At 45.1% G+C, this 17,774-nt stretch overlaps 1 protein-coding gene across 1 annotated transcript in view; it reads left to right on the top strand.

Moving 5' to 3' along the window:
- The window catches only part of ABCA13 (ATP binding cassette subfamily A member 13), a 317,064-nt gene that overhangs the window by 68,505 nt on the left and 230,785 nt on the right, over positions 1-17,774 (top strand). The window contains exons 17-21 of the mRNA XM_029919211.1: positions 1,878-6,644; positions 8,815-10,593; positions 10,784-10,786; positions 14,190-14,296; positions 16,730-16,848. Of these exons, the coding sequence (XP_029775071.1) occupies positions 1,878-6,644; positions 8,815-10,593; positions 10,784-10,786; positions 14,190-14,296; positions 16,730-16,848 (6,775 nt within the window). The remainder of the gene's footprint in view (positions 1-1,877; positions 6,645-8,814; positions 10,594-10,783; positions 10,787-14,189; positions 14,297-16,729; positions 16,849-17,774) is intronic.

The raw sequence follows: 17,774 nt of genomic DNA, 5'->3' as shown, positions 1-17,774 counted from the left end.
AATCTAGTTTTAGGAAACACTTGTTTTAAAATGTGAGCTCCTGATTTGGCTATAGAGCAGTGTTTCATATTAGGTGTTCAATAAATATTTGCTCCATAGAGTGTTTATGACTCATGTCTCCCCAGAGTTTGAAAGGTAATACAGATGAGAATAGTAAAATTTTCTCTGAAAAGCATGATGTCTTAAAAATTTTTTTTCAACATTTATTTATTTTTGAGAGAGAAAGACACAGAATGTCAGCGGGGGAGGGTCAGAGAGAGAGGGAGACACAGAATCAGAACCAGGCTCCAGTCTCTGAGCTGTCAGTACAGAGCCTGTTACAGGGTTTGAACCCACGAACCATGAGATCATGACCTGAGCTGAAGTTGGCCGCTTAACCGAATGAGCCACCCAGGCGTCCCTGAAAAGCGTGATGTCTAATAGATTCTTCAAAAATGGAATCTTTGGAAAATAGTTTCTTATCTAGTCGCTTACTTGAGACATGACATCAGTAATTTAAGATTCTGGTAGTTCTGGAGACTTTGGGAGTGGGAAGTGACCTTTGGAACTAAATCTGCCAGATTCTATGCTGTTCTGCCCCTTTTGCGTATGCATGGTGATAGACATTTTAATGTAGAATTATGGGGTTTGTATATAGTTTATTTATATTTATTCTTTAATTTTTAAAAACATGAGCCTTTCATTTTATTTGTTTGTTTGTTTGTTTATTTATTTGTTTATTTATTTATTTATTATTTTAAAGTAAGCTTTCCACTCAGTGCGGGGCTTGAACTCATGACTCTGAGATCAAGAGTTGTCTGCTCTACTGACCGAGCCTGCCGGTCCCCTGGATATTGTGTCTAGTTTAAAGCACACTGTGGGCTAAAATGAACAAATCAGGAGACTACAGATGCTGGCAAGGATGTGGAGAAACAGGCACCCTCCTACATTGTTAGTGGGAGTGCAAACTGGTGCAGCCACTCTGGAAAACAGTGTGGAAGTTCCTCAAAAAACTATCCATAGAACTCCCCTATGACCCAACAATAGCACTGCTGGGGATTTACCCAAGGGATACAGAAGTGCTGACACATAGGAGCACATGTACCCGAATGTTCATAGTGGCACTTTCTACAATTGCCAAGTCATGGAAACAGCTTAAATGTCCATCAACTGATGTGAATGGATAAAGAAGATGTGGCTTATATATACAATGGAGTACTACTTGGTAATGAGAAAGAAAGAAATCTGGCCATTTACAGCAATGTGGATGGAACTGGAGGGCATTATGCTGCGTGAAATAAGTCAGGCAGAGAAAGATACCATATGGTTTCACTCATATGTGGATCTTGAGAAACTTAACAGAAGACCATGGGGGGAGGGTCAGGAGAAAAGTTAGAGGGAGGGAGGCAAACCATAAGAGACTCTTAAATACAGAGAACAAACTTAGGGTGGTAGGGGCTTTCTGACACACTCTGCCATTTGGACTATGTCTATGGCCAAGAAATTGGGAGACACAATAAGGAATTGAACCCCGAGATTTTTCCAGGACACACAGCAAACTTACTTTTAACAATCCCACATGTGTAATCATGGAGGAAAGTAACTTAAAATCTATTGTTTTTGATGTAGGAAGCAGATTTGAAGGTAAATACATGTATGTGTGTTTTGGATTTCTAAAACACTTCAAATTGCTCACATTATTTTATTTTTATTTTTATTTTTTTTTGCTCACATTAATTTAATTCCTTTTGGGAAATACATGCTGTGGTAAAAAGTTCATTTGTGTGTTGCACTAAATAAGTCTGAGTATTGCCTTGAAAATGTGACAAATTGATTTTGTCTTGAATGTATTTATTCACTTATTTTTGGATACTAAAACAATTCCATTAATATTTTAGGGTCTTGAATTCCTCAAAGGAACTTCTCCTGATGGAAAAGAGGTTGCATTCCCTGGAGGATGAGCAAATACACTTCTTTTTATCGCTTGTGGGATTTCTGGAGAAATTATTGCCTAATACTTTTGACTTGCCCAAGGTTCCCAAATCCCTTCACCTCGCATCTCTCACTGAGACTCTTGTCAACACAAGCCATATGTGGATAAATCATTCAAGAAGTGTAGAGAGAGACCCATCTTCTCTTGGTACTCAGAAACTTCTGGAACTTGGCAAGGCAGTGATTGAAAAAGCACAAGCCCTTGAACGTCTCTGGACAGAGAAGGAATCGAACGATAGTTTGAGATCTATGGAATTAGTGCTTACTGCAATGAGTCCTACACTCCTGGAGTTGTGGATGGATGGCATTTCCAAAGGAGAAAGAGACAAACTGGAGACCTTGACTACACGTCTTAATTTTTCTGTTCCCAATGATGACAGGGTTCTTAGCAAAAGCTTTAACTTTTCCCGGTTGTTCCATTCAGGTTGGCCTCCATCGCCATCTGCGAAAATGGACTTCGTACATTTCAGTGAAACTGTCATAAGCAGTCTATATGAATTAGGGTTTCTGGGGCAGGACCACGTCTCAGAGGCTCTGGACATCGTCTACGCCTTACAGAACGCATCTGAGTGTTTCTCGGCCCTTCCTGAACTCGAAAGACGAGAAGTTGATAAAATCTTGACTCAGATCTATCTCCGCGTCTTCCAGGACAAAGATTCAGCTTTGCTTCTGCGGATTTATTCTTCTTGGGTCCAATCTATGTCTCAGTTCTTGAGCATTCAAGGTGCAGACTCTTTGCTACCCTCCCTTGCACAAGTCTCAAAACACATTTTAGATATCATAAAGCAATTTCATTTCCAGAACGTCAGTGAAGCACTCACATTTTTATATGAGACAACAGGGGTTCTTGAGGGAATTTCTGAGGGATCTTATTGTCAGCAGTTGCTTTTATTTTTTAACTACTTGGAGCTTCAAGCCCAACCCCTGAAGTCTACACAGGGCCCCGAATTGGAAGTGATTCATGCTGTGTTGACAGGCCTGAAGCAGCTGCTCATGGCTGACGAGGATTTCCGTGTTTCTTTCTTTCAGTACGTGAGCCAGCTCTTCAATGGGTCAGTAGAAGCCCTGTTGGGTAGTGAATGCTTTGCTTTGGGTCATAAAAACATTTCTTCTGTGAATTATTCAATAGATAGAGGGTCCTCACTTACTCTTCCGTGGGCACAAATTCTTTCAAACATGTCCGCGAATGGCAGTGTGTTCAATGAGTTAATGGCTGTCCACTGCACCCTCTCGTGGCTCCAAATGTGGACTGATATCTGGGGAAGCATATCTCAGATATTCAAGTTTGGCACAAATATTTTCACTCCTCTTCACGGTGGTCTCACTCAGCTTCTGGATGAATTGGAAGGACATGTGAAAGTTTCTAAAGGCTGCCAGCAAATGTTCCCTACCCACGACACCGCCAGACTCCTACTGAATTTGTTTAAAAATGTAACCCAAGCTGATGGCTTTCAGGATTGGGATGAGCTTTTGGGTCTCAGGGATCTTTGGGTAGTGTTAGGTGATGCCTTAGTGAGTGTAAAGGCACTTAACCCCGACCAAGTAGAGAAATCCCTTTTCACCATGGAAACTGCCCTTCGTCAGCTAAAGACATTTCCATTAAATACAAATGCCAGCACAGAGTTTTTCAGTTCTCTGCTTGATGTTTTCACGGAGTTAAGCAATACCTCAGAATACATTGACAGAGATGTACGATCGATAAATCCCTTTCTTTCCAGTAACCACACAAATCATGGAGTGAAGTTTGAAAGTGTCATCACTGAGCTAAGAGAAACAATGTTATTTCTTAGAAATGTGTCACGTGACCAAGATTTATTGTCCTGTGCTGATATCTTCCAAAATGTTACTGAGTTGATTTTGGAAGATGGCTTATTACATGTAAATACTTCACAGAGGACATTACATATTCTGGCTGTGTTAAATTCCACAGTTTTCTCCACAGACACAATCAGCAGACAGAAGGGGTGTGTCACATGGGTAGACGTCACGAACCATCTGTGCATGATGTATAACTCCAGTGTTTCACAAGGCTATCCTCAAGGTATTTGGAAGAGTTTCAGAGATATGGAGAGCAAAATTAACTCTACATTGAAGCTTGTTACCGGGATGCTAAACATAAAGTACCCTCATTGTTCATTCAACAACTCAGATATAGATTGTGTGAATACTGTATTGAAAAATGTAACCGACTTCCTAAAACTGATACTCACTGAAGTCTTTGAAGAGGAAAAGGTACCTAAATTGGAGATTTTATTAACTCTTTTAAATGATTCCACAAACCAAGTAAGGATGATTATCAACAACTTGACAAGAGACTTTGATTTTGTATCTCAATCCAACTGGAAACATTTTATTGAATTAGTTCTAAGACCCATAGAAGTGTCAGATGACCTACCTAGCCGATTTAAAAATCTTTGGCTGCATTTAGTAGCTTTGGGGAAGGAAATTCAGAAACTTATGAAGGCTTTGTCCACTCAGGTTCTAGAAAGTGAGTCCTCTTCTACAGCTGAGAAGCTTTTAAATATATTTGCTACCAGTCTAAAAAAGAAGGATGTCAACAGCTTGGGCAATTCATTGTATCAATTAGCCAGCTATCTTGCCTTCAACATCTCTAATGATCTCCAAAGTCCACCACAAATAATTCCGCACAAAATCACGAAAGCTACAGGTCTTGGTATCCAACTGATTAGGGATGTGTTCAACTCCCTGACGCCCTCGGTTCTTCACAACATTCCACGAGATTCTGGTAGTAGTCAGGTTTTCAAGAAAGTAACATCTCTCCTGCATACCCTCAAGAAGCCAGATATAGACCTACTGGTCAGCCAACTTGTACAAATGAGTGAAGCACTAACAGACTTCTTTAAGAATGTCAGTACATTGGGTCCTGGGCATTTGGGGGTCAACCTGCTTGTTGGGTTGCTGGAAAAATTTGTGGACAGCTCACATTCTTGGAATGTCAATCACCTGCTCAAGCTCTCACGCCTGTTCCCAAAGGATGACGTTAATGCGGTGGTAGATGCGTACTATGTGCTTCCTCATGCTGTGAAGCTCTTGCAGAGAGGAATAGACAAAAACATCACAGAAGTCCTCAAGGATGTTTATAACTTCACTCTTCTTCATGGCATAAGCATTTCAAACGTCACCAAGGAAGACTTTGCTATTGTGATAAAAACTCTTTTGGACACAGTTGAATCAATATCAGATAACCCAGCAATTCTTTCCGAGGCTTTAACTTGTCTTCCTGTGGTGTGGTGCTGGAATCACATGACTTCTGGATTGAGGCAGGATCCGAAGGCAGAAGCCTGTAAATCCCATGAGCTCATGCCGTCTTCCTTTTATAGCAAAGTGGCCCGTGTACTCGATCTCCTCCATCTCTTTCCCTTGGGCTCAGGTTTACAATGCTCAGAGGAAGGCTCACAGAAGGAGATTACAAGGAAGATGGTCTGTGTCATTCGTGAACTAGTGGACTGGAATTCCATTTTTCTAGAGCTGTCTGAAGTCTTCCGTGTTCAGACTTCACTTGTAAAAAGTGTACATGAATTTTGGCATAAAGTGTTACCATTTGTCCCATTTTCTGGAAATCAAAACAACGGTAGCTTCTCTGAACTTTGTCCCAGTGGCCCCATAAAGCAAGTTGCTTTGCAGATCATAGCAACACTGAAAAGTGTTAACTTTACAAAAGTTGTGTCAGATGAAAGCATTCTCGGTACACTAGCCAATTTAAGCAAGATCCTCAGTGGTAACGAAGGCACAGAGGTATCTGTTCAAAATAAGGTTTTTTTAAATTTGGAAAGGATCGTGAAATTGCCTTCTAGGAATGGCGCCCATTCTCTAGACTCTCCATTTGTGACGTTTCTGGATGCTGACATGAAGGACAGTGGTTTAGAAGCACCATCAAGTTTTACTAAAACAAGCGAAGCAACTCACAACTCTTCTTACTTTGAGGAACTACGGCTTGAGCTTGAACAAATCTTGACAGAGCTAGGTCACGACTTTCCTATCAGACGCCTGCTTTCTGAAATTAACAAAGAAATTCAAATGATCGATTCAGAGACTCTTCAAAACATAACTTCACAACTTGCTCGTGTTTTTGAAACCCTGGGGTCTTTGTCACTGAAGACATCAGAAATCATTGAAGATTTTCTATTGGGTGTGAAAAACTGGCTTCATAAACGTGCAAACAAAGATGACTCCGGAATGGTTCAGACATTTCTTTCCATGGCCAATGAGAGTTCAGCTGATGACACAGCTCTGTGGGCCAAAGATCTTGTTACCTTTTTGGGTTTTCTCAAAGCCATTTCTAGGGAGGGTGACTTTGGTGTTGCCCATTTGACTCAACTGCAAAGCCAAGAGCAGCTAACTAATTTGTCACTTGTTCAATTCCTTTTTGAAAGTGTCTTAATTAATTCAATCAGTAAGTTAGCTGGGAGTTCTCCAGAGGCAGCCTCAAATTCGAGTGATACTGACCTTCAGATAATGAATTTTTTTAACCTCACCTTGAACCAGACTCCATCAGGAAATGGTGCGGGAATAATCTTTCCTCCAAGAAGCGCAGTGGATTTCATGGAACAACTTTTGCAAACGTTCTTCTCGCTTTTACTGGAGGAGAATTCTGAGAACAGACTATCTGTTCTGTTGAAGGCCTTCCACGAAGACATTGTTGCGGAGATGAGGTGAGTCTACTTTTGTTTTGTATAGTAAATGCGGTCATCACACGTTACAATCTGCTTTATTTCCTGGGATGTGTAACCATCAGTGACAGCATTTGTACCTGCCACCTATAAATGATCTTGGGCATAAATTTTGTCATTTTGTCATGTTATTAAAATGTCAAGGTGAGGGGCATCTGGGTGGCTCAGTCAGTTAAGCATCTGATTTTGCCTCAGGTCCTGATCTCGCAGCTTGTGAGTTAAGCCCCATGTCAGGCTCTGTGCTGACAGTTCAGAGCCTGGATCCTGCTTCAGAGTCTGTGTCTCTCTCTCTGCCCCTCCCTTACTCACATTCTGTCTCTCTCTCAAAAATAAATAAACATTAACAAAAATTTAAAAAAATGTCAAGGTGAAATAATTTTGAGGGTTGTCGTCTAAGTAGGAAACACGTTATAGAAACCTAGCCCCTGGCAATTAATCACTTATGCATTTTTACATTCTTAGGTTATGAAAATAGTATGAAATTCTATTTTATATGGAATTGAAGCACTAGTTCTTATATATGTAGATGCATATACATGGTCATAATTGAATTGATGTGTTAAGTGTGTCATCACATGTGAGGGGTTTAAATATTTTTATTCCAGTTGACCTTCTGGGATGTTTAGATTTGGAATTGAGAATAAGCGAAAACTTTAAATGCTTTTTTTAAAAGTTTACTTATTTTGAGAGAGAGAGGGAGAGAGAGTGCACAAGTAGGGGAGGGGCAGAGAGACTGGGAGAGAGAGAACTCCAAGCAGGCCCCGCACTGTCAACACAGAGCCTGACACGAGGTTCGAACCCACGAGATCATGACCTGAACTGAAATCAAGAGTGCGTCGCTCAACCAACTGAGCCACCCAGGTGCCTCCAAAATTCTAAAACTTTAAAACTGAAAGTCACATTAAATTGTTTTCATATATCTTTTTTTTGTTGCTTTTTGTTTTTTGTTTTTTTTCTTGTTTTCATTCTATTCTATTCGAAGCTTGCCTGTGAAAAGGCTGGAGGAAAATTCTAATTCATTCTGTGATGTCTGTGTCAGTCAGGGCTCAGCCACAGAAATAGAACCAGAACAACGATTTAATTCAAGGAATTGGCTTCCGTGCTTTAGGTGGCTGGCTAAGCAGGTGCAAAGTCAGTTGGACGGGCTGTCCGGAAGTCACGCTTACAAGCAGGCAGAATACCATGGGGAGGAAATTACTGTGGCAGGAGGCCATTGAGGGTGGGGGGAGGTGACAGGCAGGAAGGTGCTATGTGGGGTTTCAAGGTCAGGGAAGGTCTATGCCCACCCTGAATGCCTTCCAAGCGATGAGGACAGTGCCCCCTTCCCCCCCACCCCCCCTGCCCCAGGACAATATCATGTCTTACTATGTCAGAGCAGAGTTTACTCACCAGGGGCTTTAACAGCATCTGCAAAACCCCTTCCCAGTGGCACCTGCGTTAGTGTTTATGCTGCACACTGGCCACTGACGTCCCTTTATCCTCCCCTGTCATGAAGGAAGCCACCTGTCACTTATGGAGACTCACAGCTTATGGGAAAGGGATTCTGGGACTGTCACTCAGACATCACAGCTGTCACCTGTCTGAGCGATTTGCTAAGACTTTGAACGTTCAGGAAGATGTTACCCCTTACAGTGAGAAGCACTTTAATTTTAATTTGTTTTTAATTTTTACTTATTTTTGACAGAGAGAGACAGAGTGTGAGTGGGGGAGGGGCAGAGAGAGAGAGAGAGGGAGACACAGAATCTGAAACAGGCTCCAGGCTCTGAGCTGTCAGCACAGAGCCTGATGCAGGGCTCGGACCCACGGACTGCGAGATCATGACCTGAGCCAAAGTCAGATGGCTAACCGACTGAGCCACCAGACACCCCTAGAAGCACTTTATTGATTTCACCTTCCTGTCTTTTCTAAAAAGCAAAAGTATGTGGCTTTTGAAGTGGCTAGGTTTGAGGCATTGTGAGGGGATTATCCCTGAAATGCCTCCACCCTTTTCATTATTTGGCACCAAAGTATTAATTTTCTTCTGGAAGGTGTGTTAGCATGTCATCTTGCAGACTGTATGACTCCCCCATGATGCTCCTATAAGGCAAATTTCTGACTCTAGGTTTTAATTTTTTCACGGCTGAACATGAAATTAAAACATATTTATTTATAGTTTTGTCCCAAAGGATAAAATTCTAGAAATTCTGATGCTGGATCAATTTCTTACCATCTTGAAAGAAGACAGACTGATGAGCATTTTTTCAAGTTTAAAAGACGCTATAAATCATCTCATCAAAAGGCCATTTATTTTAGACGATGGACAGTTTTATTTTGATATTCATCAACGACTTAAGTTCATGAGAGATTTATTTAATGCTCTTCCAACGGAAACCTCAGGGACAAATAAGATGGAAGATACTTTGGAGTTTCTTGGGGTTGTGAGTCAGCTGGTCCACCACGTGAACAGTTCTGAAGGTCTCTTCCAACTCAATCACAATCTTAGGTCAGCCCTTCAGCTTGTGAGAGAAACTTCCACTGAGCTAGCAGGGCTCATGGACATGCTCGTCAACTCTCCTCACATGGACTTCCATAACATGTATCCCGCACTCCAAGAAGTCATACTTGCTAATCTAACTGGTTTGCTTTCCTTTATCAATAATTCATTCCCTCTAAGGAATAGGGCAACATTAGAAACGACCAGGAGATTTCTTGGTGTTACCTCAAGAGCTGGTGGAGAAAGTGGTGCCCTGGAGCCCCTGTTGGAAATGTCCGACACCTTGACCTTGCTGGTAAGGGACACTGCTGAAATGAGAGACCTTGCTTCCTCAGTGAATTCCACTGTGGAACTCGTCAGGCTAGCCCAGAAAGTTTCCAGGAAGATGGCCACTGTTTTTGAATCTCACTTCATCTCCAGCACCAATGACCCCATGAAATTCTTCAACAGTCTCTATTCCATTTTGCAACAAAGTGTTCGACATCTTGTGAATGAAATAACTACTTTGAAAAATGTAGACCCTGTCCTATCTGAAAATATAAACAACTTGTTGATGCCATTTCTTGACTTGATTTTTGGGATGATGGGGGTCAAACCTCATATTTCACAAGGCTCCGATACTGTCAATACGTCATCTAGCACATTCTCTTATGTGAACCAATCCAAAGACTTTTCTGATATTTTAGAAGAAATTGCTGAATTCTTAACTTCTGCGAAAATCAATTTCGGAGCTATGGAGCGTCTAATGGTAGCTTCCAATAATGGGACTCACACATCTGGTATGGATTCTGTCTCCCTGTGGGAAGAAATTTTGGATTGCTTTGTTCCTATAAATAGTCTTGTCCACCAGATAAACTTCTTCCATCCTGATCCACTTCCCGTCCCTTGTTGCCCTCAAAACACTAAATGGGAAAGAACCCAGGAAGTGATCCTATTTTTGGATAAGCTGCTATCACAAGACCGCACGGGAATAGGGATGTACTTGAGAATGGTGATGGACCTCACTTTGGAAGTTCTCTGGAATAACTTCCAGGAGGATAACAGGACTGTCTTTAATCTGTTGCTGACATTGGCTCAGGATCCAGATAACCTTTTGCAAGCTGTAAAAAGAGCTGGAGAGATCTCTGGTGAAACAGGTGATCTGAGTGAAGCTTTGTTTGTCAACCCATCTCTGATTCGGAATCTAACTTATCCACAGCTTGAAGAAGCAGTCCAGATCGTGTTAAGGAGGATAGCTTTCTTGTGGAAAGATCTTCCCATGAACAACTCTCTGTGGGTAAACTCCACGAGAACTTTGTTCCAACCCATTCTTGAGAGTCTTATTAATGCAGCCACTGGGAAGAATATATCATCGGGGCAAGAAGAGAGGATCCCACCACTATTGAGTTTTGAGAAATACCTGAAGGGATTTGTTGAATTGACAGAGTACTGGCAGGAGATCCCACTGGTGGATCAAAGGTAAGAAAACACCCGATTCACTTCTTTTTGCCCCACTGCAGGAACTACAAGATGGGACTGTGCAGGAATGACCTTGAACCAGGTTAAGTATTATTCTTGACTTTACTTGATTCACGCTGGTGTTTGTCCAGTGTCTTCACGATTTGACCCGTCATTTGGCATTCAAGTATGTTTTGGGTTTATTGAACAGTGTGTGAAAGTCCATGCTTTCATTTTCAAAAGTGAAAACTTCTTCTAGTTACTTGATCCAGGCTAGGGATATATCCAATTTTTCAATTTATATGCTCTGACTGCCAATGGGTGTACTGTTTGACAAGCAAATAAGAATATAAGGCAATGGGGCACCTCGGTGGCTCAGTCGGTTGGGCATCCGACTTCAGCTTAGGTCATGATCTAGTGGTTCATGGGTTTGAGCCCCACGTCGGGCTCTGTGTTGACAGCCAGAGCCTGGAGACTGCTTCAGATTCTGTGTCTCCCTCTCTCTCTATGACCCTCCCCAGCTCAGTCTCTGTCTCTCTCTCAAAATAAAATAAAGCCATAAAAAAAAGAATATAAGGCCACTCGCTTCATGCAGAAAATTGTGCTTTCTGTTGTAACCACCCCTGAAAAGGGCCAGGAAGTTCTTGACTTCTTCCATCTTTAACAATTTTATTTTGTAATGTTTTAAAATTTATTTATTTTTGTGAGAAGGAGAAAGAGAGTGAGAGCAGGGAAGGGGCAGAGAGAGAAGGAGACAGAGGATTCAAAGTGGGTGCTATGCTGACAGCCCAATATGGGGTTTGAACTCATGAGCCATGAGATCATGACCTGAGTTGAAATTGGACCCTTAACTGACTGAGCCACACAGGGGCCCCAAGGATTTTATTTTTTAAATAAAAAAAAATTTAAGATTTATTTTTGAGAGACAGAGCATGAGCAGGGCAGAGGCAGAGAGAGAGAGAGAGAGAGAGAGAGAGAGAGAGAGAGAGAGAGAGAATCTGAAGCTGGCTCCAGGCTCTGAGCTAGCTGTCAGCGTGGAGCTCAATGCAAGTCTTAAACCGTGAGATCATGACCTGAGCTGAAGTCAGATGCTCAACTGACTGAGCCACCCAGGGGCCACAGGACTTTATTTTTAAGTAATCTCTACACCCAATGTGGGGCTCGAACATACAACCCCAAGATCAAGAGTCTCATGCTCTACCAACTGAGCCAACCAGGCTCTCCAGCTTTTTGCATTTCTAGATTCAACCCAATGCTGTGGTTGATCCACTTCCAAGCACTGCCCCCATCCCTGAGAGGCAGGTCAGGGGAACCCTGCTCCCGTCCTGTTATTCACCATGCTCCAGAAGCTTCTCTGCCTCAGGGTGGATATCTGTGCCTGGGTGAGCGGAGTTTCTGAGACGCTGTTCTGTCCCAATCCATCCTTCCTGGGTGTGACAGGACCGTGTGGGTGGTCCAAGGTCCCTGCCTGTTCTTACCTTTCTCTTAGTCCCACAGGGAGATTGGAGGTGTCATCAAACCTTTGCTCATCCGCCAGAGAGCTTGACCTGTTTTCTCTTTTTCCTGCTGCTACAGCCTTGTTCTATGGCTTGGAAGGACTCCCTTTGTTAGTGAAATAGGGATCTCTTGGCAAGAAGGATGATCACTGCTTGGGATTTGCATGCTGGCTTTAGAGGTTCTTGCCTCATCTCTGTGCTGGCTCTGATCCCAGGCTATGCTGCATTGGACTTTGTGCTCTGCCCCGAATTTCCGTTTGAGTTGGAGGTGGTCCCAGAAAACCCTCTTCTCCACCAACCCCACATTTCCTGTTCTCTGAGGGGGAAATTAAACCTGTCCCCCAATACTAGAAACCAGCTGGCTGTGAACTGGCTGTGTGGCCACCACCCTGTTACTGAAGTCACAAGGCTGGGTTCCCAGTGTCATCCTGCTTGATTACCTGCTTCTTTTCTCCTTCTGTTCTCACGCTTTTTAACGTTGGCTTCTGCCATGGGGAAGACACCAAATGTCCCAAACAGGTAATCCCATTGGTCATGGGTCTGAGGTCTGACTAGCCTATTTTTAAGTTTATTTATTTATTTTGAGAGAGAAAGAGAACACAAATGGGGGAGGAACAGAGAGAGAGAGAGAGGGAGAGAGAATCTCAAGCAGGCTCTGAGCTGTCAGCACAGATTCCTGACTCGGGGCTCAAACTCACGAGGCACGAGATCATGATCTGTGCTGAGGTCAGATGCCCAACTGATTGAGCCACCCAGGCACCCCAGGGAAAGTAAATTTGAAACAATATGCTGTTAAAACATAGAATTGCATTAAAAAAAAAAAACAAACCCACAAACACTGCTTTGGTGCCATGGTGTTCAGGAGAGTTCTGGGTGTGGCATTTACTCAGATGCGATGTCACGGTGTCTGCCCCAGCATCAGGTGCCCCACAGTGGGCGACTCAACACTGAGGTTTCAGTCTTCTTTCATTGTTAACCCATCTCTGTATTTTTTAAAAAATTTTTATGTCTTTATTTTATTTTGAGAGAGAGAGAAGCAGAGAGCAAATGGGAAGGGCAGAGAGAGAGAGAGGGAAACACAGATTCCAAAGCAGCTCCAGGCTCTGAACTATCAGCACAGAGCCCAATTCGGGGCTCGAACCCATGGACTGTGAGATCATGACCTGAACTGAAGTCAGATGCTTAACCGACTGAGTCACCCAGGCGCCCCGATCCGTATTTCTTTTTAAGGAATATTAGGAAATTTCCTTGGGCAAGTTGTCCCCTTAATCAGTTAATGTCACCCTGGGGTGGGGGGTGGATAAGAATAGATGGACGCACACTTTGTTAAATTCTTTTAAATGTGCTTCACAGAGGATGTTATTTATATGCTCAGTTGTGTCTTGGAGGAAGGCTCTGAATTTTTGAAGAGTAGAAGCTCAAGAAAGAGTGAGCCAAAAGCCATTTGGGGTTAAAAAAGTAAGAGGTAAATGTGAATTCCTGAGCCCGTGTTGTCAGTGGTGTGATAGCAGAACTGAGCAGGGCCGCTGCGGTGGCTGGACCCCTCTGTGGTTGTGAGATGGCCTCAGCAGCAAGCACCAGGGGACTCTGAAAAGTAATGGTCATGACTTATGAGTTCTGGAAGTCCCTCAGCCCATGTGGGGTCACAAAGGGAGGTCATACATGAAAGAGGGCAGGCTGACGGTTCTGCTTTTTTGGGGGCCGAAGATGGGGTCCTAGGATATTGTAGGCTCACTCTGTCAGGGAATTTAAAACAGAAGAGATTTGGGGGCACCTGCGTGGCTTAGTTGGTTAAGTGTCCAACTTCGGCTCATGTCATGATCTCACAGTTAGTAAGTTCAAGCCCCGCATCAGGCTCTGAGCTAACAGTGCAAAGCCTGCTTGGAATTCTCTCTCTCTCTCTCTCTCTCTCTTTCTCTCACTCCTGCACCCGTCCTGCAGATATTTGGCTTAGTGGCTGCAGGACGGGTGCTTCAAACTACGGCAGGAGACTCCGTGTTTCCTCAAGGTCTAGACAGCCAGGCCAGGGCGTAGAGTTACGGTTTATCCTTGTGCACATGAGGGATGCACGCGCCTCACCGGTTTCCACCCTTTAAGGCCAACGTCTGTTGTTTTCCTTAGTGTGGAGATGTGTCAGCTGTTCCAGCAGCCTTGGGAACCCCTGGAAGCCAACGCGACTCTGCAGAAGGTGATGATGCTGGTTCTGCGCCTGTCTATCATCCTTGCAGGTGGGCTGCTCATGGCTCCGGGCGACTCTCCGGGTTTGGGGGTCCGCAAGATGAAAGGGTTACCCCTGAGTGTCTCCCCTGGCCGCCATGTCTCCAATGTTCTCACCCATTGTGACTTTTCTCCAGCCAAGGCTGGTGGCCCCATCTGCCACCTCCCCCTCCCAGCTGGGCTTTTGATCTGTGTCTTTGCCCACAGAACGTGCATCCTTATCTCCTTGACTTGAACTCCAGTTGAACTAGGAGCACCTGGGTGGCTCAGACAGTTAAGTGTCTGACTCTGGCTCAGTTCAGGATCTCACAGTTGGTGGGTTCAAGCCCCACATTGGGCTCTGTGCTGACAGTTCAGGGCCTGGAGCCTGCTTCAGATTCTGTGTCTCCCTCTCTCTTTCTGTCCCTCCCCTGCTTACACTCTCCAAAACAACAACAACAACAACAACAACAAAATCAAACTCCAGCTTATCTCTGTGGCCCTGAGCCAGAAACACGGCCTCCCTCTCTGCCGGCATGCCGAGCAGACCTTGGTCAAATGCAGCGTCGGTGTCCTCATTTTTACGCCTCCCTCTGCTAGAGTCGGTGTTCCTTGAAGGCAGCACCATCCTTGGTGCCCATCCAGGGCCTGGCACAGAAGCTGCATTGCACCCATGGATGCAGAGTGCCCTTTGCCGTCCCCTGAATTCTCGGGATGCCCTGTACCCCCCCCCCCGCCCCCCCCAATGCTAGTGCCCTAGGAGCCTCCTTTCCTGCAGCTGTGAGTTCCGTCCCTGGGACCCAGGCCTGGTGCCCATTCAGTTCCGCCCCCGCAATACTCAGCACAGCGTCTACAGTCTCGTTCAGCTAAATGTTTTACCTTGCAAACGAATTCACTTGTCTCTTAAGATCTATTGTGTGAAGCCCCAGTGCGGCCACCGTGGAAGGAAGGCGCCGGATTCTCAGACTTTGCGCGCGTGCGCGGTCCCTGAGCAGTGCGCCCACAGCACTCGCGCGCCCCTGGGCTGGATCAGTAATTTCTCATGTGCACGCGCGTCTCCTTGGTTCCCGGTCAGAGTCCGGGACTGGAGGGACTGGCTCCGCCGTCTGCAGTGCGGCCTCCCCGGCGAGGCGGCAGCTGGTAGCCATCCCACGACGTCACGCAGGGCTAGGTGTCGCTGTCCCTGAGAACAACACAGACCCAGCTCTACGGGGAGTGGAATCAGGCGGAGTGGGGCCCAAGGCGCGGTCAGGCACTTCGGATCCAACAGGCTGAGTCCGAGTCGGCTTAGCAGGTGCCAGAGGAGTCTTCCAGAGTATGGGAAGCAGGCCCCATTACAAGCTTACTTAGAAGGAGTACATAAAGCAGGGCGGGGACACGGGGAGACCCCCTGGGCCTTGCGGGCTGTGGGTGCTGGCTCCCGCTAGGCTGCCCCTTACAGGGCAAGGGGAGGATGAAAAACTGTGATTTGGGGACCAACGCAAACATCTTTTAGGCTAAGAAACAGGGAAAAGGAATGTATGTGTGTGTTGGGGAGGAGGGAGAGGTAGGGAGACATCTGGCCAGGTAGATGTAAATGAAACCCCAGGTGTTATGTACTTTTATTCTTTAGAATTAAAAAAATGTTTTATTTGTTTTTGAGAGAGAGAAAGAGACAGAGTGTGAGCAGGGGAGGGGCAGAGAGAGAGAGGGAGGCACAGAATCTGAAGCAGGCTCTGGGCTTTGAGCTATCAGCATCGAGCCTGACGAGGGGCTGGAACTCATGAACTGTGAGATCATGACCTGAGCTGATGTTGGACACTTAACCAACTGAGCCACCAGGCGCCCCAAGACTGGGTATATTCTATGTGGTCTGCATTGTATATGCATTTTATCCTTGAATGATGGAGGGTTTGGGACACTTATTCCTTGTGTTGTCGAAAATCCACATATAACTATTGACTTTCCCCAAAACATAACTACTAATAGCCCATTGTTGACCAAAATCCTTATGGGTAACATAAACGGTCAATTAACATGTGTTTTGTATATTCTGTGTATATACATTGTATTCTTTTTACAGTTTATTTATTTAAGTAATCTCTATGTCCAGCATGGGGCGTGGACTCACCACTCTGAGACCAAGAGTCCCAGGACCTAGAGTCCCACAATCTACTGACTGAGCCAGCCAGGCACCCCCTCATAAGCTAGAGAGAAGAGATTGTTATTAAGAAAATGCTAAGGAAGAGAAAATACATTTGCAGTGCCATCCCATAAAAAATCCACATGTAAGTGAATATGGTTCAAACCCATGTTGGATGCTTAACCAACTGAGCAACCCAGGCGCCCCTCATTTGGACGACTTAAGAAATGTTGGATGAACTTGTCATCAATTTGAGTCTTTCAGAAACGACTCGGTGAGTGAGAGCAGCTGGCCGGGAAGAGGACCGTTCGCTGATGACATGTCTGTGTGTTTCCTCTGGCAGGAAACCCGTCCCTGACGAGGGACATCACGTGTGCAGCTCTGGGCTGCCCGCGAGGCGGGGCGTGGCGTCTCATTTCACCTGCTCTACAGGGGGCTGCCTTGCTGTGCGACCACTACCAGGTTGGTCCTCTGCCATGTGCCCGTGGATTTCACGTTCTTCCCGACTGGCCGCGCCAGGTTGAGTCGTTCGCTCCCCTCCTCCGCCCTCCGCTCGGCTTCTGCCGGGGCTGTGCTGGGGCGAGCAGCGTGCCCGCGTGAGGGCGGGCTGTTCCAGTCCCCGGAAGTCCGCACCCCGGTTCTTGAACACCGACTCCTTAATAAGCAAATTCTGTGAACATATGTTAGGGTAAGTTATGTGAGAAACAAAGGTTCATCAGTTCCTAATTATTTTAGCGTGTTGTTTAGTCCTTCCTCCTGGAGACTGCTCACGTGGGCTGTCTGGTGGATGTGTCCCTCTGCAGCGGGTTGCTGTCCCCTTTCCCAATCCTTTTTAATTTTGTTTAATTTTATTTTTATTTTTGAGAGAGAGAGAGAGAGAGAGAGACAGACAGACAGACAGACAGACAGTGTGTGTGTGAGTGGGGGAAGAGCATAGAGAAAAAGGGAGATGCAGAATCCGAAGCAGGCTCCAGGCTCCGAGCTGCCAGCACAGAGCCCGATGTGGGGCTCGAACTCATGAACCGTGTGATCATGACCTGAGCCGAGGTTGGACATTCAACTCAGTCATCCAGGCGCCTTACCTATTCTGTGTTCAGGGACGTTGTGCTGGTGGCTTGAGCTAGGCCATACTGACATCTGCATACCATGGAAATTGGAAAATTCTACAAATAAGATCTTTTTTTTTTTCCTGGAGAGCCAGTTATTAAACATTTATGAGCCTGTCATGGACTTTGACTCACGGAGAACACTGGCGAGTACCAGGAGCTGACAGGTGCATGGGGACCGGCTTCGCAGCTTCCTTCATTAACTTGGTCACGGGCCTAGGTGGCAGCCCCGAGGGGCCTTGATCTGGAGCTGGTCCCTTGGTGGTGACTTTTGCCTGGTGC

Source organism: Suricata suricatta, chromosome 2, assembly GCF_006229205.1.
Source record: "Suricata suricatta isolate VVHF042 chromosome 2, meerkat_22Aug2017_6uvM2_HiC, whole genome shotgun sequence".
Classification (NCBI taxonomy): Eukaryota; Metazoa; Chordata; class Mammalia; order Carnivora; family Herpestidae; genus Suricata; species Suricata suricatta.
This window is presented reverse-complemented; position numbering and strand designations above follow the sequence as displayed.